Genomic DNA, 24,786 nt, shown 5'->3' on the forward strand with positions numbered 1-24,786 from the left:
ACTCAGTGCACAGGTTGCTATCTAGGCTGACCTGGGGCTGGGTTCGAGCTACTAACTTAAGGGTAGAGTAAGTTAAGCGACACAGCCAAGATCCAAGGAAGTCTGAAAGTAAGTTACAAGGACGGATTATTTTTCATTCTCGACTAGCTAGTGTAAGTAAAATAAATGCTAATGAACTGATAAACCAGTTTACACTGGACACTTTGTTCTGTAGAATGGCAATATACAGAGAAGCCTGGGTATGGGGGGGGGGTCTTGAAAAAGTCTCTCTTCTGTGGTATCTCCCAATTGAGTTTCTTCTTTCGTTGCATTCATTAACGTTTTGCTACCTATGTTATTAAATTCTCTCCATAAAAGAATTTGCTGGGCAGGTAATCAAATCTTGTTCCCCCAAAAGGGCACTGTTTAATTTCAATGATCGATGAAGCTGACATGGAGAATTTAACTGGAAACAGAGTCTATGTCTTGATGAAGCCATGTTTCCAGTGCCCTCAGATACTCAAGCTGTTCTCAGGACTTCTATGCCTACAAGTCCCGGGAAGCGCAAGACAGAAAACGCGGCACCCTGTACCTAAGGAACAAATCCCAGAATCCCACCGGGACTCCAAATCCCAGAATCCCGCGCAGCAAATACATCCCGGAAGCGTGGCGGGCTGACTGGGATGAGACCAAATAGAAGAATAGGGGAAACAACCTTGAGCGTGGGTTCCCTGTGGGTCTTTTTTGCAGAAAACTTTCCGTTTAAAGTGCTCGTTTTATAACTGTTTGAATTAATAGCCAAGGATGTCACCATTTCAGGCCGACTAATGGTAGGCCAGTGGATCCCGTTCCCTCTGCTAGCCTTTCCGCCCCCGTGAGGATGAGAGCGCCGGGACTCGGCGGCTCCTGAGCCCGCCCTGCCGCGGAATGCGGCCCTAGGAGCGAACGTGGTGGGAGGGGCCGTGGCGGGAGGCGTGTTGTGCAGAGCGGAGGGAGGAGCGCCGGGGCTCGGGCTGTGGCGGCGAAGCGACCCTTCGCTCGCTCTGGCGGGTTAGGCGTGTTGGTCGGGGAGGCGGGCGGCCACGGCTTCCCGACAAGCTCGGGAGGCCGAGACCCTCGCGGCGCCCGGCGCTGCCCGGATCCCCTCAGCCTCCAGCGGAGAGGCGGGGGAGTGAGGAGATGCCGACCCAGAGGGACAGCAGCACCATGTCTCACACGGTCGCGTGCGGCGGCGGCGGGGACCATTCCCACCAGGTCCGGGTGAAAGCCTACTACCGCGGGTGAGTGTCGGTGGTCAGGGGCCTGAGCGATCGTGGGGGGCGGCGAAGGGCGCGGTTGGTGGCACCCAGGACAAATGAGTGTAGGTCGCCCAGGAGTCGGCGGAGGAGAGTGGGTGCAACCGGAGGGGAGGACAAATCAGCTGACGGAGAAATTTGCTACTGTTTCGGGCAGGGTGGATTTCCAGGGAAGCCTCTGTTCGCTCACCACTATGGGTTCGCAAGCCTGGACTGCTTCGTTAGCTGGCTCCTTTCATTACAGACAGGCCTGAAGCCTGTTTCATAAATCAGGTTTATATCTATCCTTCGCCGAGGGAGAGTTCAAGTCTGGACTATGGTCAGAGAGCTGATATAGGTGTTAGAGTTAGTACCAAACTCGATACTTTTTAAAAGGATGTGCACTGGCCCCTTAGTGGTGGTCAGAATTACAGGGCAAGTGTGCTGACCCACATTTTGGAAGTTAGGGCGAGATATCGAAAGGTGAGAAGCCAAGGCTTTAAATTCTAGAAACGATCTTTACTCCACTTGATTACCAAACGTTTAAACTAATGTCTCTGCCAAAAGTAATCCAGTTCTGAGGTTACAGCCAACTCATTTTCTAGTATGACTTGTCATAAAGTTCTACCTCTCCTTTGAATTCAGTTTGTGGTTTGAGATAATTTAGGATCTCTGCTGAGGTGAAAGACTAGTGTTAGCATAAAGGCTGGAGAGTGGGGATTAACAGAAGACCTCACTGCTTGTCTAGGCAGAAATAAATTGCTTTTAAGAGCCTCCGAGTACTGCAAGGTTAAAAGAGCTGTGCGTGCTTTCACATTCCTGAGGGGATCAGCGAAGATAGCAGACCTTCACATGTCTTTCTTGTTTTCCTTTCAAGAGAACAGGAGTTCCACATGTCTTAATGTGTACATGTAAGGCCTTACCTCGGTTTGTGTGTTATCTTCCAGCCTCAGACATTGACTGATTTGGGACTACTTTGTAGAATTTGCAGTAGTCAATATTCTTTTTACTCAAAACAAAGAGGAAAAAAAAGAGGTTTTGACTTTAAAATAGTCTCTGCAAACACATTACAATTTTTTTCTTTGAATTTTTTTTTCTTTACAGTTGGTAGTTGCCATAATAGCTACTTTAGCCATTTTGGTTCATGGTCAGCCATGAACAAACTTCGCAGGATTGCAAGAGCCACAGCCCCGCTTCCAAGGACAGACACACAACTTTCTGATAATTCGAGCGATACTTATTTTAGAGCAGTGGTTCTCAATGCTGCAACTGTTTAATACCGTTCCTCATGTTGTGGTGACCCAACGTTATTTTTGTTGCTACCTTATAACTGTAATTTTGCTCCTGTCATGAATTGTAATGTAAGTATCTGTGTTTTCAGATGCTCTTAGGCTACTCCTGTTGGACCCCCCCAAAGGGATCTAGATCCACGGGTTTAGGAACATTGTTTGGAGAAGGTTCCATTTTGCAAAGTTAACAGCCTGTGGCTTTTTAGGTGTAGAGGAGAAAATACAGTGGATTTTAAAGAAGCTGTCTAGTTGACAGGTCTACAAACTAGAGTTCAGTATAAATCCATGCACATGGTAAGAAAGTGCATATTGTGTACAGGTGTAAGAGTGTGGCTTCTCGCCCTCCGGTCTCCATGGGCTCTACTGTTAGTGGTTAACGTGTGGTTCTTCTGCAGGTTGCATTTATTGTTTTAAAGGTTGTGTTTATGAAACTGGAGAGACGGCTCTGCCATTAAGAGCACTTGCTGCTCTTCCAAAGTATCCAAATTGTGTTTGAAGAACCTGTGTTAGGTGGCTCACAACTTCCTGCAACTCTAGCTCCAGGACCCAATACCCTCTTCTGGCCACTTCACACCCACATGTCACACGTGCACACACACAAATAAGTCTCTAGAAAGTTGCATTAATGTTTCTGTAGCTGTCTTCAGACACATCAGATCCCCTTATACATGGTTGTGAGTCACCATGCGGTTGCTGGGAATTGAACTCAGGAACTCTGAAGGAGCAGTCAGTGCTCTTAACCGCTGAGCCATCTCTCCAGCCCTCATTTCTGTTTTTTGAGGGATCATCTTTAGATGGTATTTATCGATTGAAATACCACTGAAAGATGAACATTAAGGTGTATAGTACCTCCTGTCTCCTGTCTTCTGTGTGTCTTCAATTTTGGTTATTCAGGGATTGTTTTTTAGTTTTTTACTTACTGTACTTAGCCTCCAGTGACTTGGTGAAAGACTGAGGAATTAATGCTTTTTCATTTTTCCCATATTTTATTAGTTTGACAAGTGTAAACAGGCATACCATGTAAATCATTTCCAAAATTTCTTTGGAAGGAAATTAGTATGTTGGACTCTAGAAATGCAGGTATTCCATATGGATTTTAGTTATTTATCGCTCTAATTATTAAAATAAAGAAAATGAGAATATGGACATATGTTTTTTTTGTCTAAAAATTTCTCAAGGCACTTTAACTAATATTATCTTTTGGAGTCTAGGAAATTTTACTAAAGAAAGGCACACAGCACCCCCGTCCTTAGTGATCAATGGAAGCATCTTAATACTCCTTTTTTTCCAAGCCTCCTCTGAGGACCACCTCAGCACTCTCAACCGTGCCATTTTCTTTTTTCTGAGTTAGACGTTAAGATTATATGTTTATTAACAGTAATCTAAACTGGTAGTTATTTTACAGCCAGCTGCTTATTAGCATTGATGGGACTACAGTGAGTCACTAGCAAGGATAGCTAGTAAATATGTTGGCTAACAAATCCCGGACATGATGCCTAAGCAGACTCCCTTTCCCTTACACTGGGAAATGACTGAGGGCTTGAGTTGGAAAAGGTGTGTTAGCCTGGGGACAGAGCTAGAGGAGAGCTTGCTTACGGTGCACGAGGACCCAGGCTTCATCTCCAGCACTGCATAAACCTGGCGCGTGGGGCACTGGAATCCCCTCACTCAGGAGGAGGAAGTAGCTAGGTCAGAAGTGTGAGTTTGGAACCAGCCTGGGCTACATGAGGTTTTTAATCTCAGCGACAAAAACAACCCCACAAAGAAAAGTTTCTTTTCATTTGCTCTTTCGTAAGAGCAATATTCTGAAACTTTACCCTTCCTTCTCCTCACTGTATTTCTTCCCAGGGAAGGATGAATCTTTGAATATTCTCAGTGAATCAATTATCCTCTCCTTTAAATATGTTTTGTTTTTAGGGAAAGTGTGTACCCTCCTAGGTACAAGAGGCGTGCAATTTGACTTTTTTCTGGTTTTAAAAGTAGGAGGACTTTCTAGTTTCTGGTTTGAGCGAGTGCCTGTCTCGTGGCCTGCACCCTCTTTTCCCCAACATGGGAACTCATGAGTCAGTGGCCCTTTTCAGCCCTTAAAGTGCTCTTGGGTTGGAGGAAGAGAAACAGGTTTTTTTGGTTGGTGATAGGTAGCCATTGTGTGCTAATCCTTGTATAAAGGTACTTGCGGGATAGGATTTAACCAGGTAATGACTGGACCACTCATATCTTTACATCGTATGTGTACAGGGATTTGGCAGAAAGCTGGTAAAAAGCAAGTTATAAGCCATTATTGTTGAACAGTGATCGCAGCCCAGAGAATTCCTTCTGTGAACAATAATTGGTTTTTGGCAGTGCAAGGGATCCCGCTCTGCTGCTGAGCTATGTCCATGGCCCAGGATTGACTCTGCATATTTGGAATGTAGAGCTGTTTGTATTTTTTCCCCTTACAGTGAATAAGTCCTGTCAGGTCTTGTTTTTTAAAGTATTGCAAAATTAGTTCAGTTGTGTGCTTTCTGTTGTTGGAGTTGAGTGTAGTTCCGCTGGTGCAGGTCTTGCCTGGTGTGCACAAAGCCCTGGGTTCAATCCAAACACCACATTAGATCAAGTGTGGTGCTGCCTGCCTGGAATCCCAGTACTCAGGTGGGAGAAGCAGGAGGGTCAGGACTTCTCAAGCTCATCCTTGGTTACATAGTCATTTAGAGGACAGCATGAACCACGGACCCTCAAGGGGTGGGGGTGGGCCGGTAGAGTGGCAGCCAGCTCCAAGGGATAGCTGGTCCATAGCCAGACCAAAGAGAAAAGCACCCTCAGAAATCTTGAGTTTGTAATGCTGAGATCAGCAACTTGTTGGCACTGAGGAACTGGTGAGGCCTGAGATGCGCACATGCACACTGAAGGGCTGAAGAAGCAGCAGCGGAAGGCAGCGGCCGCTTAGAAACTCTCCCCAGAGGGAGAGGGCCTTCCCTTCCTACCCCTCCCCTCCTTGCTGGTCTCTGCGTGGTGAACTGGCCTCGAACTCACTTATAACCTAGGCTGGCCTTGGGCTCTCCATCCTCCTGGCTGTGATGCCCGAGTGCTTGGGGTTATGAGGTGTTTGGTCACATTCTTCGTCTGTGTTTTCTCTCCTTCCCTCCCTCCCTCTCCTCTTTTCTCCCCCCTTCCCCTTCCTCTACCCCTTCTTTTCTTACACAGGGTCCATGTCAAATGCTGACACTGACATGTAACATACTGGGTATCAGAGCGCCACCAGGCCTTGGTTTTATGCTGTGCTGGTGCACTAACCCAGCATGCCAGGCAGTCATTTCACCAGTTTAGCTATTTCCCCTTTAAATTTGATGATGAAACATTGACATTTTGTCTATTAAAATTGGCAGGCATTTCTCAGTCTATTGTTTACCTGAGGATTTTAAGATTTGTGTAATTAAATCTGCCCTTTTTTTCTGTATATGTGGCTCCTTGGTTTGTTGCCTTAGGTAAATAAGTTTCTCATTCACAAGTAGCCTACAGTTCTGTACTGTGCAGAGTTTTAAATAATCATCTTCTCAATATTATATTTTGAGGTATAGTCATTAGTAGTTTTCTGATACAACTTATGTTTTAAAATTCTACTAATATTTTTAAAAAGAGGTCTTCCTTTCTCTATTTGTTTGAAATAACTTTTACACACTGCATTTCTTTAATGTATACAGATAACTGTCCATTCCGTGCCATTGTTTGGAGAGAGATCTGTTTAGTACATGCCACAATTTCATTATTACAGTGTATAGTTTTGATGTACTGTGGGAAGTCTCATTTATTTAATCTTCTGTTCCCACGGTTTTTTGTTTTGGTTAGATATTGTGCATTTCACCAAGAATTTCTTGCTTTTTCAAATGGGAACTTTTGTTTCCTGTTATTTGTATCACTGTGGCCAAAATGTCTAACAAAAGCAGCTCTAGGGATACACTGTTTAGGCTCCTGGTCTCGGAGGGTGCGGCTCATGGTTTCTTGGCCCCACACTTGAGTGAAACATCACGGAGGCAGAAGACTGAGGCACAGGGTAGCTGCTCGCATCCTAGCAGAGAGCAAGGCTAGGAGTGGCCGTAGATAAAGTGCCACAGATCCTCTTCCTCAGTGACCTGCTTCCTCTGGGTAGGCCTCACCGTCCAGTGTTCCCAGAACTGTTCAAAATGGTGCCTCCTGCTGTGTACTAACCGTTCTGGCAGCCAGCCTGTGGGGGGCATTGCTGTTCAAACTTACTTTCTCACAGTTACTGTATCCTTTCTTCTTTCAGTTACAGTTGTGCTGTGTTGCCTTGACTACTTGGCCCTCCTAGCCGCCTGTAGTTTTCTTCCCTCACCTCCCTAAGCAGCTGGAACTGCAGGGCATGCTGTTGTGCCTGGCTTTATGTCACCAGCTTTCTGTTCTGTTCTGTAGTTTTAAAGACAGGGTCTTAGTGCTGGCCTCAAACTCACAGAGATCTGCCTACATCTGCCTCCTGAGGAGTTAGAGAGGTGCACCACCCGGCCTGTCCTGCTATCAGTTTTTGTATGCTTAAACTGAATTGTCATTTATTAACCACTTCTTGGTTAACCTCCCTGGAGTTTATAGGATAATGACGTCTCTGACTGACAGTCTTGCTGGGGTTTTGTAGACTGTGTTGGGTTATAGTAATGCCTTCATCCTAATGAACTATGATTGCTACTGAGAACTTTCACCAGCTACTTTAAACACATCATGTTACCTACACCTTTGAAGGATTGCAAGGCCGTTGTACTCACTGCTTTTAATAGTCACAGCAGTGCTCAGGGAGGTGATCGTGATGTCCATGTTATAGACAAGATTGAAGTTTGGAAGGCACTGATACAGAGTTGAGCATGACGTTGAGAACTCCTTTCCCTTTTATGTGCTTGTGCTTTTATGTTCATTCTCTGTTTTATGGAAATGGAAATTGCTTTGTGAGTTTTTACTTAATTTTTATTTCTTTTTAAGATGGGTTTATCTTTATTTTCTATGTAAGATGTATGCCTACATGTAAGTATTTGTACCATGTTCATGTCTGGTGCCTGTGGGAGCCAAAGAGTCTGTTGGATGCCCCGGAACTGGAGTTACAGATGGTCATGTGGGTGCTGGGAACTGAATCCTGGTCCTCTGGAAGAGCAGCTGGTGCTTTTACCCACTGAGCCTTCGCTCCAGACTCCTTTGCTTAATTTTTAAAATTACGATTTAACAGAGTGGATCTGTTATGGCAATTTCATACAAATGCTACCTTTGATCTTCCTCATTGGTGTCCCTCCTACCCTCTGCCATTCTTCTTCCCCTTCCTGCTGGTTCCCCTCCCACACCCCACCCCACAGACTATATAGGTTAGAAAGTAAATTCTTCGTATGGGAGAAACTATGAGGTACTTGTCAGAGTCTGACTTCTTTCCCTCAGTGTAGTGATTTCTAGTTCTGTCTACTCCCTGCAGATGTTATGACTCCCTTTTTCCTTATTGCTGAGTAAAGTTCCATTATGTGCATGTCCCATGCTTTCTTTATCCATTCGCCTGTTACTGGATGTGGTGGTTGGAATAGAAGTGGCCTCTATAGGCACAAATGCACTGTCTTTAGGGAGTGCCACGTTCCTAATTCAAAGTACTTATTCCTCCTAACAAAAGCATGGTCAGGGGGCTGGAGAGATGACTTAGAGGTTAAAAGCACAGACTGCTCTTCCAGAGGTCCTGAGTTCAAATCCCAGCAACCACATGGTGGCTCACAACCGTCTGTAAAGGGATCTTATGCCCTCTTCTGGTGTGTCTGAAGACATTGAGAGTGTACTCACATATATAAAATAAGTAAATCTTTATAAAAAAAAAAAAAAAAGGCATGGTCAGGCCTGTCACACAATTCTCCAGCTCCTGGTACTAACTTCTGAGACATCATAACCAAGGCAACTCTTATAAAGGAAAACATTTAATTGAAGCTGACTTAGTTTCAGAGGTTTAGTGCATTTTTATCATCATGGTGGGAAGCATGGAAACGTGAAGGCAGACATGGTGCTAGAGGAGCTGAGAGTTCTACATCTCGATCAGCAGGCAGCACAAGGGGACTGTGAGCCCCACTGGGTGTAGCTGAACCATATATAACCTCAAAGCTCGCCTCCACAGTTGTACAGGTCCTCTAACAAGACCACACCTTCTAATAGTGCCACTCCCTATGGGCCAAGCACTCAATTACATGACTCTATGGGAGCCTTATCTATTCAAACCACCACAGGCTTAAAAAATACACTGCCATTAGGGAGTGGCACTACTGGAGAAGGATTAGGAAGTGTGTGTTGGATATTGGTTCTAATGCTTTGATTCAATCGGGAATCCATGTGTCCAAACCCTGAAGGTCCTTGTCCAAAATTGGCTTTTGATTGATCAATAAAGATGCCAGTGGCCAATGGCTGGGCATGGGGTGGGACTCTTAGAGTTGCACAGGCTAGGACACAGCTGGGGAGAAAAAAGAGGATTGCCATGATGTGGTGTGACTGGTGAGGTTTAGAGCTGCAGGAGAGAGAGCCAATGAGCCATGTAAGAATTCAGGTAAGTGGCCACTTACCCAATTGGGCCTTGGGTAGCAGGGGAAGGTCAAGGGTGGTTGCTCACACAGAGCCGTGTAGCCCAAACTCACCACTATAGGTGGCCTTATTGGAGGAAGTGTGTCACTGGAGGTAGGCTTTGGGGTTTCAAAAGCACAAGCCAGGCCTAGTGTCTCTTTTCCTGCTACCTGTGGATCCAGTTAGAGAATTCTTAGCTCCTTCTGTACCATGTCTGCCTGCCTGCCTTCATGTTGCTCACCATGCTGATAATGCACTAAACCTCTGAACCTGTAAGCCAGCCCCTATTAAGTCCTTTTCCTCATAAGAGTTGCCTTGGCCATGGTGTCTTTTGAAAGCAGTAGAACAATGACAAAGAGAGTGGACGTTTGGCTGCTTCCCCCTCTCTCTGCCTTTCTTCTTCTGGTTCAAAACCGTTACAAGTAGTATGTTAGTGAACATGTGTGTGCTGCTGTTTCTGTGGTGTGCTGATCTAGACCTGTAGGTATGTGCTCAGGTGTGATAGAGCTAGATCAGACCCTACTTTCCTCTTGAGTTTTTGAGGAACATACACATTGATGCCTGTTGAAGCACACCACCTGACGGTCTTACCAGTAGTATACAAGGCTTCATTTTCCCCCACACTCTGACAGCAGTTGTTGCTTTTCTTTTTCTTTATTTTAATTGGATATTTTTATTTACATTCCAAATGTTATCACCTTTCCTGGTTTCCCCTCCAGAAATCTGTTATCTCCCTGTTTCTATGAGGGTGCTCCCCCACCTACCCATCCACTCCCTCCCACCTCCCCATCATGACATTCCCCTACACTGGGCATCGAGCCTTGACAGGATCAAAGACCTCTCCTCCCATCCATCATCGATGCCTGACAATGTCATCCTCTGCTATATATATGCAGATGGAGCCATAGGTTCATCCCTGTGTACTCTTGGGATTATGGTTTAGTCCCTGGGAGCTCTGAGGGGTTCTGGTTGGTTGATATTGTTGTTCTTCTTATGGAGTTGCAAATCCCTTCAGCTCCTTCAGTCCTTTCTCTAACTCCTCCATTGGGGACCTCGTTCTCAGTCCAGTGGTTTAACTGGGAGCATCTGCCTCTGTATTTGCCAAGCTCTACCACTCAGGAGACCGCTATATCAGGTTCCTGTCAACAAACACTTCTTGTCATCCACAATAGTGTCTGGATTTGATGACTGTATATGGGATGGATCCCCAGGTGGGGCAGTCTCTGGATGGCCTTTCCTTTAGTCTCTGCTCCACACTTTATGTCCATATTTCCTCCTGTGAGTATTTTGTTCCCCCTTCTAAGAAGGACTGAAGCATCCACACTTTAGTCTTCCTTCTTGAGCTTCATATGGTCTGTGAATTGTATCTTGGGTATTCTGAGCTTTTGGGCTAATGTGTGTTCTTCTGTGAGTGTATTACCTCACTCAGGATATTTTCTAGTTCCATCCATTTGCCTATAAATTTCATGAAGTCATTGTTTTTAATAGCTGAGTAATAAATATTCCATTGTGTAGATGTACCACATTTTTTGTATTCATTCCTCTGTTGAAGGACATCTGGGTTGTTTCCAGCTTCTGACTATTATAAATAAGGCTGCTGAGAACATAGTGGAGCATGTACGGTGGAACACCTTTTGGGTATATGCCCAGGAATGGTGTAGCTGGGTCCTCAGGTAGTACTATGTCCAATTATCCAAGGAACTTCCAGACTAATTTCCAGAGTGGTTATACCAGCGTGCAATCCCACCAACAATGGAGAAGTGTTCCTCTTTCTCCACATCCTTGTCAGCATGTCCTGTCACATGAGTTTTTTGATCTTAGCTATTCTGACTGGTATGAGGTAGAATCTCAGGGATGTTTTGATTTACATTTCCCTGATGACTAAGGATGTTGAACATTTCTTTAGGTGCTTCTCAGCCATTCAGTATTCCTCAGTTGAGAATTCTAGGGTTAGCTCTGTACCTAATTTTTCAATAGGGTTATGTGGCTCTCTGGAGTCTAACTTCTTGAGTTCTTTGTATATTAGCCCTCTATCAGATGTAGGATTGGTAAAGATATTTCCCCAGTCTGTTGGTTGCCATTTTATCCTAATGACAGTGTCCTTTGCCTTACAGAAACTTTGCAATTTTATGAGGTCCCATTTGTCAATTCTTGATCTTAGAGCATAAGTCATTGGTGTTTTGTTCAGGTAATTCCCCAGTGCCATATGTTTGAGGCTCTTCCCCACTTTTTCTTCTGTTAGTTTCAGTGTGTCTGGTTTTATGTGGAGGTCCTTGATCTACTTGGACTTGAGCTTTGTACAAGGTGATAAGAATGGATTGATCTGCATTCTTCTACATACTGACCGCCATTTGTTGAAAATGCTGTCTCTTTTCCATTGGATCATTTTTAGCTCCTGTGTCAAAGATCAAGTGACTATAGTTATGTGGGTTCCTTTTTGGGTCTTCAATTCTATTCCATTGATCTACCTGCCTGTCTGTGTACCAACACCATACAGCTTTTATCACTATTGCTCTGTAATACAACTTGAGGTCAGGGATGGTGATTTACCCAGAAGTTCTTTTATCGTTAAGAATAGTTTTCGATATCTGGATTTTTTGTTATTCCAAATGAATTTGCAGATTGCTCTTTTTAACCCTGTGAAGAGTTGAGTTGTAATTTTGATGGGGATTGCATTGGATCTGTAGATTGCTTTGGGCAAGATGGCCATTTTTACTATATTGGTCCTGCCAATCATGAGCTTGGGAGATCTTTCCATCTTCTGAGATCTTCTTCGATTTCTTCAGAGACTTGAAGATCTTTCACTTGTTTGGTTAGAGTCACACTAAGGTATTTTATATTATTTGTAACTATTGTGAAGGGTGTCATTTCCCTAATTTCTTTCTTACCTGTTTATCCTTTGAGTAGAGGAAGGCTACTAATTTGTATGCGTTAATTTTATACCCAGCCACTTTGTTGAAGTTTATCAGGTTTAGGAGTTCTCTGGTAGAATTTTTGGGGTCACTTAGGTATATCGTCTGCAAATAGTGATATTTTGATCCAATCTCCCCCCCCCCCGAGCTGGGGACCGAACCCAGGGCCTTGCGCTCGCTAAACAAGCGCTCTACCGCTGAGCTAAATCCCCAACCCCTTCCTTTCCAATCTTTATCCCTTTGATCTCCTTTTGTTGTCTGATTGCTCTGGCTAGAACTTCAAGAACTATATTGAATAAGTAGGGAGAGAGTGGGCAGCCTTGTCTAGTGTCGTGCGCCCAATGTCCCGCCAGCAAGAACGACGCGCGGCAACAGAATTCTTCTGCGAACAAGCCTTTACTGTGTTACAGCTCTTCTTAGTGTTACAGCTCTTCTTAGTGTTACAGCTCTCTTGAACAGGGACCCCGAGCGGCAAAGTTGCTCGACTAATATACACAACAGTATGCTAATTATCTCTCAGGGATTGGTGGGGCATGGATCACCCCACTACTTGTCCTCCAGGGATTGGTGGAGAATGAATCACCCCATTAGCATGGTACCGCCCCTCATTAGCATATTAACGGTCAACTGACACCCGGTGCAAAAACCGCACATGTGCAGTACCATTGTTCACCACTGGAGGGCGCCCTACATCTCATTATCATATGGCCACCCTAGCAAGGGTACAAGCCTGCACATGCGCAGTAAGTTGTCGACATCCAGACAAGGCTGGATGTCGGTGCCATCTTTGTTTCGTCTCGCCGCTTTCTACAGTCTAGTCCCTGATTTTAGTGGGATTGCTTCAAGTTTCTCTCCATTTAGTTTGATGTTGACTACTGGTTTGCTGTATATGGCTTTTACTATGTTTATGTATGGGCCTTGAATTCCTGATCTTTCCAAGACTTTTACCATGAAGGGGTGTTAAATTTTGCCAAATGCTTTCTCAGCATCTAATGAAATGATCATGTGTTTTTTTCTTTGAGTTTGTTTATATAGTGGAACGCATTGATGGATTTCTGTATATTGAACCATCCCTGCATCCCTGGAATGAAGCCTACTGAATCATGATTTTTTTTTTTAAATTAAATCATTGTTGTTTTTGAGACAGGGTTCTGTCGACCAGACTAACCTTGACACTGCCTGGCTCCACCTCCCAAGTTCTGGGTGTGGCATATTTATTATTTATATATAAATATGTAAATTATTTATTTTTATTTTATGTGTGTGAGTGTCTTGCCTGTATGGGCCCATAGAGGTCAGAAGAGGTCAGATAACTGGAAGATGAGTTAGTTAGTTAGTTAGTTAGTTAGTTAGTTAGTTAGGTTAGTTGCGAGCCACCATGTGGGTACTTTGATGGGATCCCAGGAACTCTGTAAGCTCAATAAGTGCTCATAACTCTCTAGCCCTGTTGCTTGTTTCTTGATGGTGGCATTGCTGACTAGGGTGACTGGGATCTCAAAGCAGCTTTAATTTGCATTTTCCTTGATGGCTAAGCATGCTGTGCATTTTCTATGTGCTTACTGGTCATTTTGATTTCTTCTGAGAACTTTGTTCAGTTCATTAGCCCTTTTCTTGATGGGCTGATTTTTTTGAAGTTTAATTCTTGTTTATCCTCATATATTCTAGATTTTAATCTCTTGTCCTGTCCGATGTGTTGTCAGCAAAGGTTGTTGTTTTCCATTCTGTGGGTTGCGTCTTTACTCTGGTGATTGTTTCCTTAGTTAAGGAGAAGGGTTTTATTTCATGTATCCCTGCCTATCAATTCTTGGTGTGTGTGTGGGAGCGGGGCACACATACTGTTGTGGGTGTGCGGAGGTGGAGGACTGCTCTCAGGAGTTAGTTCTCCCTGTCGTGTAATTCTTTAGACTTAGGCTTTGCAGCATGCCCCTTTACTTGCTGAGCAAGCATGAATTTCAGTACTGTGGATTCTAGTTGTGTGAAGAAGTGTAACTGGAAGTTGATGGAATTCTGTTGGATCTGGAGATTATTCTTGGTGATGCAGTCATTTCCAGTTATTAATTCTGCAGGTCTGTGAGGATGGGAGGCTTCCCGTCTTCTCAGGCCACCTTCAGTGTTGACAGTAGAAGGCTTTCACGTCCTTGCCTAAAATTACTATTAGGATTATTTATTTGTTTACTCACTTAGAAGATACTGAGAATGGGATCCCCCTCCTGATTTATTTCTCATATGTAGAAAAACAGCTGATTTTGTGGTTTGTAGTTAAATTTCTGCTATTTTGTTGTGGAAATGCTATAATTGATAGGATTTTGACTCCTGGCTCTCCTGCTTGGGTCACTTTTTTCTGTTATGGCTTCTATGTAGGTATAATGTTATTGTGCGCTGTGTAAAGTTTAGCATTGCATTCTCAAATGCTGATTTCTCTGCCCTCATGCCTTGCTGCAGTCCGGACACACCATTGTAATGCTCATGTCAAGAATCCCCTGTCTCTACTTTGTGTAAACAATTCTCATCATTCTCTGCCTTGTCAATAAAAGCTAGAAAAGCCAATAACTATGCAATAAAGAGAATAGGGCAGGACTTCTGCTAGCCAAGGGAGGTGGGATAGAAAGAGAGGAAGAGGGATGTCACCATGAAGAAGGGGTCCAGGGAGACATCAAGGCAGAACACACCTGAAGCTCAAAGGAACAGACCAATACAAAAATGCCAGTATCCTGGAGATTTTGGCTGGGAGGTAGCCAGATTAGATTAGAGGATTATAATAGAATCATAATGCCTAGTTATTGGGCTTTTAATTTGAAAATAAATATTGGTCATTGAAAATAAATCAGTGCCGTTATTGGGGAACTAGCTAGGATAAAGAAAAACAGCCACTGTATTAACTTATTGCATGCATTTATATTAAAGTTATCATTACAGCTCTAGCTTAAAGATCGAATACTACTGAATAGAAATAAGAGCATATATGTTGTTCTTAATTTTAGCAGAAATGCTCTCAGTTTTTCCCCATTTAGTATAATATTGGGTGATTTGTAATACACAGCCCCCTTTCATTCATTCATTTCTTATTCGTGTGTGTGTGTGTGTGTGTATGTGTGTAAATGTGTATATGTGAGAGTATGTTCACCTATGCATATGTATATGGTTCGGATGAGGTCAAGTAGCTTTCTTGATTGCTCGCCACCTCATTTTTGAGAAAGGGTCTTATTTAACCTAGAAGCATGTCATTTTGGTAGAGTGATAGAGCAGCAGACCTGTGGACTTCCTGTCGGTACTTGGTCCTCTTCTCCACGATGGTTGAGTGACAGGTGCTTACTGTCATTAGCAGGCTTTGTTTTGTTTTGTTAACGTGGGTGCTGGGTACTAAATTTCAGGTCCTCTTACTTGCGAGCAGACACCACTGAGCCATCTTCACAGACCCCATTTACAGGCTTATTATGTTAGGATTCGTTCTTTTACTCCTAGTTTCCTCAGGCCTTGTATCATCAAGGTGTGTTGAACTTTGTTGAGGGCCTTTTTCCGCATCTATTGAAGTGATCATGTGACTTATGTGTTGTATTAGTTAATAATTTGGGTGTGCTGAACCAACATTGCATCCTTGGGATTAAAGCAGATTCACAGCATCTGATCTTAATGTGTCCTTAGATTTAGTATACAGCTGTTTAGTTGGGAATTCTTATGTGTGCTCATCAAGGAAAGTGGTTTACAGTCTTCACTGTTGCACTGTGGTCCACTTGTCAGGGTGGGACTACACGACCAGCCTCCTAGCGTGAGTGAGTATGGTAGCGGCCAAATGTCTCCAGATGTGAGCAGGTTCTGAGAGCATGGAGGGAGCCGGCTCCGAGGTCTGATAGAACTGAGCAGGGAGTCCACCCACTCCTGAGCTTTTCTTTGCTGGAGAACGTTTAGTACTGCTTCAGTCTGGTTGCTTAATCTGTTTGTATCTCCTTGATTTAATTTTGATAGGTCATGTGTGCCTAGTTATCCATTTCTTGTAGGTTTTCCCATCCTTTTTGAGTGTATGTTTCAAAGTATTCTCTAATTATCTAGATTTCTAGGAAAGTTGTTTTTTTTTTTTTTAACATTGCCCTGTTTTATCTCAGTTTTATTAATTTGAGACTTGGTTGATTTGTTGTCAGTCTTATTTATTTTTTCTGATTGCTCTGATTTTTCATTTGTTTGTTTGTTTGGTTTGGTCTGGTTTTTGTTGAGACAGTTCTTTCTGTAGCCCCGACTGTCCTGGAACAGTAGACCTGGCTGGCCTTGAACTCACAGAGATCTGCCTGCCTCTGCCTCCTGCGTGCTCGGATCAAGGGTGTGCACCACCATTGTCTAGCAGATAGTTCTAATTTTTAATGTAACTATTCATAGCTATAGACTTTCTTATGTCTTTCCTGGACGTTCTGGTAAATCATTGCTTTTATTTTTATTTGATTCTAGTAATTTTTAACATCACCTAGATTTCCTCAGTATCTCACTGGTCATACAAGAGTGTATTGTTCAGTTTTCAAATAATTGAGTACTTTTTGTAGTTTCTCTTGCTACTGATTTCTACTTTATTTCACTATGATATGAAAGAAAAAAAAAAAAAACCCAAACACTTGCTGGTGGTCTAGATCGTAGTCCATTTCTGAGAATGTGTTTCTGTGATTCTTTTCTGTTTGATGGGTTAGTCTATACATCTGTGAAGGCCATTTGTTTTGTAGTCTAGTTTAATTGAAGTGTATTGGTTATTTTTAATTTGGATGAGCTCTCTAAAGATGCCATTGGAGTAATGAAGTCTATTATTATATAAAGACTTCTGGGACCTTTCACACCCAACAGTATTATTTATAAAGTTGGGAACTCTGGTATTTAGTGCATATGTGGCTACAATTTTTACACCTGTCCATCCATCCATACAGCCATCCACCCATACAGCCAGCCACCCATACAGCCAGCCACCCATACAGCCATCCATCCATACAGCCAGCCATGCATCCATCTAAACCCAGTTTCAGGTATCCTAGGGTGATCTGGAAACCTGCTGAAGCTGAAGGTGACCTTGACTCTGACCTTCCTGTCTCTACCTCACCCACCTTGCCTTGGTTTGTGTGGTATGGGTACTACATCTAGAGCTTTGAAAAGTATGTTTTTAAGTTTTATGTGTATGAGTATTTTGCCTCCTTTGTATGTACACACACACCACATGTGTGCCTGTTGTCCCAAGGGAGGCCAGAACAGGGTAGTGTCAGATCCTCTAGATCTGTGAGTGACCTGGTATGGGTGTTGAGAACTGAAATCTGCTCCTCTGAAAGAGCAGCAAATGCTCTTAGGGCAGAGCCAGCTCTCCACTCAAGGTTTAGTGCGTGCTAATTAAACACTACCAACTCAACTACACACCAACCTTGTTTTATCCTTTTGATGAGTTAGTCCTTTTATTAATATGTAGTAGCCTTGTTTATCTTTAACTTTGCTCTGAAGTCTACTTATCTGATATCGGGACAGTTACACTCACTCACTTTCCACTAATGAGTCCTGAGTTGTAACAGGTTAAACCCAGGCTTTCTGATTGTGGTTGTTCCCAGTTCTCTGGTCTAGATCACCATGGTAACTGAGCATCAATCAGCAAATTCCCTCTTAATGTAGCATCTTGCCTCTGCCCTCTAAATCACGCAAACTCTAGAGTGAGAAGTGGGATTTCTTTCCACAGCCAACCTGTCTGCCATAGTCTTACCTGTTTCACCAAAACCTGCAAGTGGATTTGAGGCTTGTGAGTGAAGCCTGTGGGCAAACAGCCAGTGTTTTCTGAATGGGGCTTCTGTTTCCTCGCTTCCTGTTAAGGGTGGCACTAACTTCCATACCTTTCAGCTATTCTGTCACTATTTGAATGTTTGAAGAGCCTTTTCTACTGTTGGAACAGTCCTTTTTCCTACTGATTCTTCTTAGTCACGTCCTACGAAGGCAGCTTTTAGTTTGTCTGTTTTGTTTGTTTGCTTTAAAGATTTATTTAATCTTACTTTGTATGTTTGTTTTGCCTGCATGTATTATGGAAGCACACCACATGCGTGCCTTCTGCCTACAGAGGTCAGAAGAGGGCATCATTAGATGTCCTGGAGCTGGAGTTTTGGTTGGCCCTGAGCCTCCATATGGGTGCTAAAGAGCGGCTCTGGGTCTTCTGCAAGAGCAGCAAGTACTTTTAACTCCTGAGCTATCCTGCCAGACTCTTACTATTTTTTAATCTGTGTGCGGTTGCATATAAGTGGGTATATGCTACAATGCTCCTTTGGCATTGGCTCCTTTGCCTTTGACAGCATTGGGTGTTAGTATTAAATTTCAACTTCATTGGTGACAAGTGCCCCCATGCTGTCTTGAACTGACAAGAGATCCATCTTCCTCTGTCCCAAGTGCTGGGATTAAAGTGGTGCATTGCCACACTTAGAGAGACAGAGTCTTTTCATCACTCCTGTGTACCCTGGATCCTGCCAGCTTCCAAGGTTTCTCCCTTCTCCAGTCTTGATATAGGTTACCATGACCTGCTTTAGGAAGCCTGCTTTCTGGAGATTTGAACTTGGGTCTTTATCTGAGCCACCTCCCCAGCCCTACTCTGTTGTCTTACTTAGAAGGCATCAATGACTTAAAATAATTACTAACTTGAGATTATGTGACTCTTCCCTACCTCTGACCCTTTTATCCAATGGTTTTACCTCTGTGGGCAATCCTGTGAGGCCAATTATTATTGATAAGTTCAAATAAAACATTTTCTAAGTAACTTCTATTTCAGAAGAAAAGTTTATGTTTAAGTTGCAGAACTCCATGTTGCTTCTTCTTACATTTTCTTTAAAATCAGCCCCCAGGAAAGCTTCAGACTGTAGAGTTTACAAAATAGTTTGTTGAGCTCCTGACCAGTTAGTCTTCTGATGCCCACTAACACAGTTAACGATGTCCCCCCCCCTCCTATTTTCCTTTAAAAATTAAGTCAAACTATGCCTAAATTTACCATTTAGGGATTCTTTGCAGTAAAACACTGATCTGTTGGCCAACAATAAAATAATTTATGCTAATGACAGAGTAGAGACAGACAAATCGCGTGTGTATAATTTGTTTTCCACCTTCTGTATGCAGTGTCTTCATCCGTGGCTTATTTTTAGCTTGGTTATTGTAATCGTGATCTGGTAATTGTGGAGTGTTGTAAACATGGTGCTTTCCCAAGCGGAGCAGTGTTTACACAAACGTTCCTTAAATGTTTTAGTTCCCGGAACTTAAGGAATGATAGTTGATAAACCACAGCCTTCATTTAGTCTCTTAAGGAAATGCATACTTAGGCTTTTTAAATATTACACAGATAGTATGTAAGACTGTGATTATCCCCACCTGTAACCTTTCACTGTGGGCTAAGGCAGGCGGGTCAGGAATTCAAGCCAGCTTGGGTTTTTTTAACATGATTTTTAAAGTATATTGAACAATTGTGTTCTGAGTTCTGAGTGTGTTGGACTTACTGAGAGGAAGAAGTACTTCTGTGTCAGTGAAGCCTCTCTGATTCTTCTTACCTGGGTGGGTTGGCCTGGTCTAAATCTGGGTTAAATGAGTTCTGGCTGCCATGAGTCATCAGACCTGTCTCATACTCGGCTCTAATGCTGGTGCTTTTTAGTTTACTGCAACCTTGCTAATTATTGTCTCCTATTTCTGTCACACAGGTGGGCTCTGAAGGAGAAAGTGGGGAATAAATATGTTTGCACTCTACTAACTTAAGTAGGTGCATCCCTGTGCTTACCTTTCTGAAGGTGCGGTACTTTTTCTAATGACGTTTCACCTCTGTTTAAAGTACTGTATGAATCTGTAATTAAAATTAAATACATACATAGTGTATTATACCTTAGTACTATTTTAAGTACTAACATTAATTATAGGTCGAAATTTATACCTGAGTGACAGAGTGCTTGTTCAACATGTTTGAGACCCTGGGTTCAAAGCCCAGCACAATAAACAATGAAAAATATTCATTAATTTAATTTATTAAATCTATAACATCATCTGAGGTATTATTATCCCATTTTATGGATGAGACAAGGCACAGGGAAGGCAGATAACTCACTTCAGGTCACACAGCAATATGGAAAATGATAGAGCTTAGACTTAAGCATAGTATCCTGGGTTTGCATGTCAGGGTCTTACCTGCTTACAGTGACTACTTACTGTGTTCTGTTCGGTCACTATGGAGGCCTGTTTGCTCAGCATACATTCACTGGGGATCTGCTGCAGGCAGACATTGCTTTGGGTGTTGGTAATATATGACAAGATGCCTGTCCTCCTGGATAGCATGTTTAGTTAGAGAAGACACTAGAAACTGTGTGTGTGTGTGTGTGTGTGTGTGTGTGTGTGTGTGTGTGTGTGTGTGTGTGTGTGTGATTTATTTTACCTTAAGCATAAAGATTAGCATCATGTATTTAAATGAACTAAATTATTTTTTAAAAGATTTATTTAAAACACTTAGATTATTTTATATGTGTAAAAGTATATTTGCCTGTGTGTGTGTGTGTGTATGTATGTATGTATGTATGTATGTATGTATGTATGTATGTATACTGTGTGAATGCCTGGAGGTCAAAGAAGACATCAGATTCACCTGGAACTAGAGTTAGAGATGATCACGTGGTTGCTGAGAACTGAACCCAAGTCCTTTGCAAGAGCAGCAAGTGCTCACTGCTGACCACTCTCTGAGCCCTAATATTTATTTGATTATTTATGTATGTGTACATGCCTAATGAGTTTATCTGTGCCCATGAAGAGGCCAGAGGCAGCAGATTGCCTAGAATTACTTACCGACAGTTTTGAGTCCTGGGAAACCAACCTGAGTCCTCTGGAAAAGCAACAAGTGTTCCTAACCACTGAGCCATCTCTTCATGCCCAAAACTAAGGTTTAAACCCAGAATTGTTCACTAGCCAGGCTCTTAAAAACAGAGCTGTGTCAATTACACTTTTTGTTGAAAAATATAAATATAAATCTTTTATATACTGAAGTGGTCTGAATATTTGTTTCCACACCCCCCTAGAATTTATTGTTGAAATTGACACAAAAGGCCTTAGAAGGTGAGGGATCTATTGGAAGTTGCATTGGCTCTCGTGAATGGGATTAATACCTGTGTGAAGTGACGCAGTTAGGCCTGTTTCTGACACAACGAGACACAACAAGAAGCTGCAAGTCTTTGAAACAGAAGTCAGAGCTGACCAGACAATAAAGCTAAGGTGCTTTCACATTGGACTTCTATCTCCAGACAGAGAGACGTAATAAACTCATTCTTGTTGTTTGTGAGTATCGCGTGTGAGAACTGAACATTGCCTGGCATCTGCTGTGGAAAGACATAGCTCAGGGTATGAGCATGGATGAGGAGTGCTCCTATGATGGGCAGTTCTGGAGAAAGGTGAAGGAAGGAGGCTTTGAGAGTCTGTGCTACAGAAAGCATAACCTACACAGGACAGTAATGTCTCAGTTCAGAAGCCGGAAGGTATGGCACAAACAGATTTGCTGTCTAGTTAAAGCTCTTATTTCTCTGTCCAGGATAGCACTGTTTTTCTCTTTTTTCCAGTGAAGGTGATGTCCTCACATTAGTGGTAGGCACAGAGGGCACAACAGGGCCCACAGTAGTTGCCTCCAGCCTTTTAAAGGCACTAACTAATTCATGAGGACTGAACAAACCTTAATCAAACTGTATCCTAATCACTTTTCCTGAAGGCCCACTTCTCTTTCTTTTCTGTTATTTTCATTTTGACTAGGTCTCACTATGTAGCTCTGGCTTGCTTGGAACTTACTATATAGATTAGGCTAGTATTGAACTCACAGAGTTCTGAGTGGGATGAAAAGCATCCAACACCACACCTAGCATGTTCTCTCTTCTTACAACCACCACATTGGAGATTAAGTTACACCATGAATTTTGGAGGGGACATACAGTCAAGTCAGAGCAGGCATAGGTAGAAAAAAAATCAAGCTGCCCTGAACTGAAATCCCAGCATTCTCCAGGACCTTTCCAGGATGAGTTGGCCCTGGAAAGGTCTTCTGAGTTGGATCTAGGGCCTTCATATTCCATAAGGCTGCTCCAAGAATGGGGGTTGGTCTGTGTGTCTGCAGTCAAGGAGTCAGATCTTTGAAGGGGCTGATAACCAGAGATAGTTGGATGGCAGCACCAGCAGCGCTCAAATCCTCCGTCCTCCATTGCTGCTGGGGGCATCTGCTGGTGACTGAGGAGACAGCAGGCCAGCACAGACTCTCAGGATCCTTTAGATTTGAATTCTTTGCTATTGTCAAGAACACTGTTATGGCCCTGTGGTTTGCCTTTTAAATTCTGTCAGGTGAGATATAATGTTTACATAGACAATTATAAAGTTTGAATAAGATATGATTGCTTAAATACTTGTGACACATTGTCCTATAAAGCTGGACATAGGATATAGTGGGACACACCAAGCACCCAGGAGGCAAGCAGGCACATCTCTAGGCCAGCCTGGTTTACATAGTAAGTTCCAGGCAGGCAGAGCTACATTTTGAGACCCTATTATAAAAAAATGAAGCAATTCTATGAATGTTTATAATAATAATAAAAAGATTTCCTTGTCAAAATTGTATTTGATGGAAAATGACTTTCTATAGAAACTTCTTTCTGCATTTCCTGCATTTCTATAGTACAACAATCTTGAGCCCCCGTTGTGTTAATAGTAATATGAATGTATTTACATGTCTAAGAAATTTAGCTTTTAGTTGTTTATAACTTGTAGATGTGTTATTGATATACTAATTAATTAATAGAATAAAAAAGAGGTTTAGAATTAGAAGACACTGTGTGATTGGCAAACTGAATGGAATGTGATGCTGGTGGTACTTCTCTCTTTCTGCGTAAACTGAGCCTTAATTTGAGGGACTTGTGTAATCAAGACCTTAGGTCTGTGAGGTTGTGAGTAGACTAGAGTCTATAATAAATATTTGTATTTGGTGGTATGATCAAGTTGAAAAAAAGAAGTTAGAATGAGATCCAGATCTATCTATCCATTTATCTATCCATCCATCCGTCCATCCATCCATCCATCCATCTATCCATCCATCCATCCATCCATCTCTTCTGAGACAGGGTTTCTCTGTGTAACTCAGGCTATCCTCAAATTCACTCTGTAGACCAGGATGGCCTCAAACTCACAGGGATCCATCTGCCTCCTCCCGAGTACCAGAGTTAAAAGTGTGCACCATAACCACCCCTCAAGATCTAGAGTCTTAAATATCATAGTTATAACCACAGAAGAGATGCATATGGAGATAAAGAGTAAATATAGAATGTGAACTAAATTTCAGAGGTGGTGCCGGGAGGAAAGGAGGAGGAGGTGGAGGAGGAAGAGGAGGAGGAGGAGGAAGAGGAGGAGAATACCATAACAATATCACTGAGATGGTTTTGTGTCAAAATGCAGAGAAGAGGAGGCTTTGGAGCATACCCTTCCAAAATGTCTTTATCGGACCCCTTCCAGAGGTGGTGGATGAATCCAAGGACATTCTGTTTTTCAGACACAGCCACACATGCCTAAGACCTGCACCCCAGGGTTACACTAGACAAAATCTCAACACTGAGATGGGGAGTGGATGCACAGTAATTGAGAAGCTGTTTGCAGCTGACAACTGGGAAAGGGAAATTAGTTTCTCCAGTGGATTATCAGCAGACCAACCACACTCCAGGCCGGCCCCATGCTTACGATAGCTGGAGGAATAAGATGGACTCCATGATTATCTGTGTGCAGCTTTGTTTTGGTGTTTTGTCTTACTGGTTTCGTTTTTTCATGTTGTTTGAGGGGGGCATGGGTGGGAAATGGAAAGAACATGAAATTAGGTGGGACGGATGTGGGGGAGGGGGAACACGATCAAAATATATTTAAAATATTTTAATAAAAATAGTGTCTTGTGTTTTGTGAGTAAAAACAAAAGGACAAAAGTGTTTAGACTACTACCTGGAGTGCCAAGAAGCAAGCGTATTGTTAGGAAGGTCGTGGTGAGAGACGGTCATGGAGTCCACAGAGTGGCCATCCTGTTCCTGTGTCTCCTCGGCTCTCTGCTTCCCCTCTGTGCTCCTGAAGGCCGAGCTATAGCTTCTTTTGGCAGATGACACATGGCTCTCTGTGGTTCCTTGGAGGCAACACCAGGCCTCTAGATTTTTTCTTAATAAAAAAGGCCCTTTGTGTTCTGTATTTCAACTACCCAAGTCTGTTTTTCATGGTTCCTTTTTGTTGCCATTTCCTTCCGTTCACCGGTGAACACTTATCTATTGTGTGAGAGAGAGTTCCTGGAAAGAACAGTACCTTCCACCTCACCTTCTGCAAGCCTCTGTTAACTGATGAAGCTTCCAATGGTGGAGAGGTTGGAACACTGAGCCTAATAACACTTTATCTTGGGCTCTTTTTAGCTCCCTAAACAACCATTCCTTGTCCATTTCTTTGTCTGACCTCACATCCTGTGTCTAGTAAGTAAAACATTTTGGAACGTATTAACTTGATGACCACTAACTAACTTTGATCATCCGGGAGGCTAAGAATGTCCTCAGCTGGCATCTGAGGCCGAGAGAAGGGGTTTCCCCATTTTGTTATAAACTCCTTCTTTGATGGTCCTCTGCTGTATTTGAAACGTGCATTACATTGAAGATTTTCTTTCTTCTTTTACTATGAGAACTTGACAAAAATGTTCCCATGTTGGAACATGGAATTTAGGGTAACTTGAATCTCTGACCCTGGGCATGGCACTCATATTTAGCTCCAGAATAAGCATCTCTT

General features: G+C 42.9%; 1 protein-coding gene across 1 annotated transcript in view; it reads left to right on the plus strand.

Annotated features, from left to right (window-relative positions):
• Positions 1–942: 942 nt before the first annotated feature.
• The window catches only part of Prkci (protein kinase C iota), a 57,862-nt gene continuing 34,018 nt past the window's right edge, over positions 943–24,786 (plus strand). The window contains 1 exon segment of the mRNA XM_032898566.1: positions 943–1,259. Coding sequence (XP_032754457.1) covers positions 1,159–1,259 — 101 coding nt within the window. The 5' untranslated portion in view covers positions 943–1,158.

The sequence above is a fragment of the Rattus rattus genome, chromosome 3 (assembly GCF_011064425.1).
Source record: "Rattus rattus isolate New Zealand chromosome 3, Rrattus_CSIRO_v1, whole genome shotgun sequence".
Classification (NCBI taxonomy): Eukaryota; Metazoa; Chordata; class Mammalia; order Rodentia; family Muridae; genus Rattus; species Rattus rattus.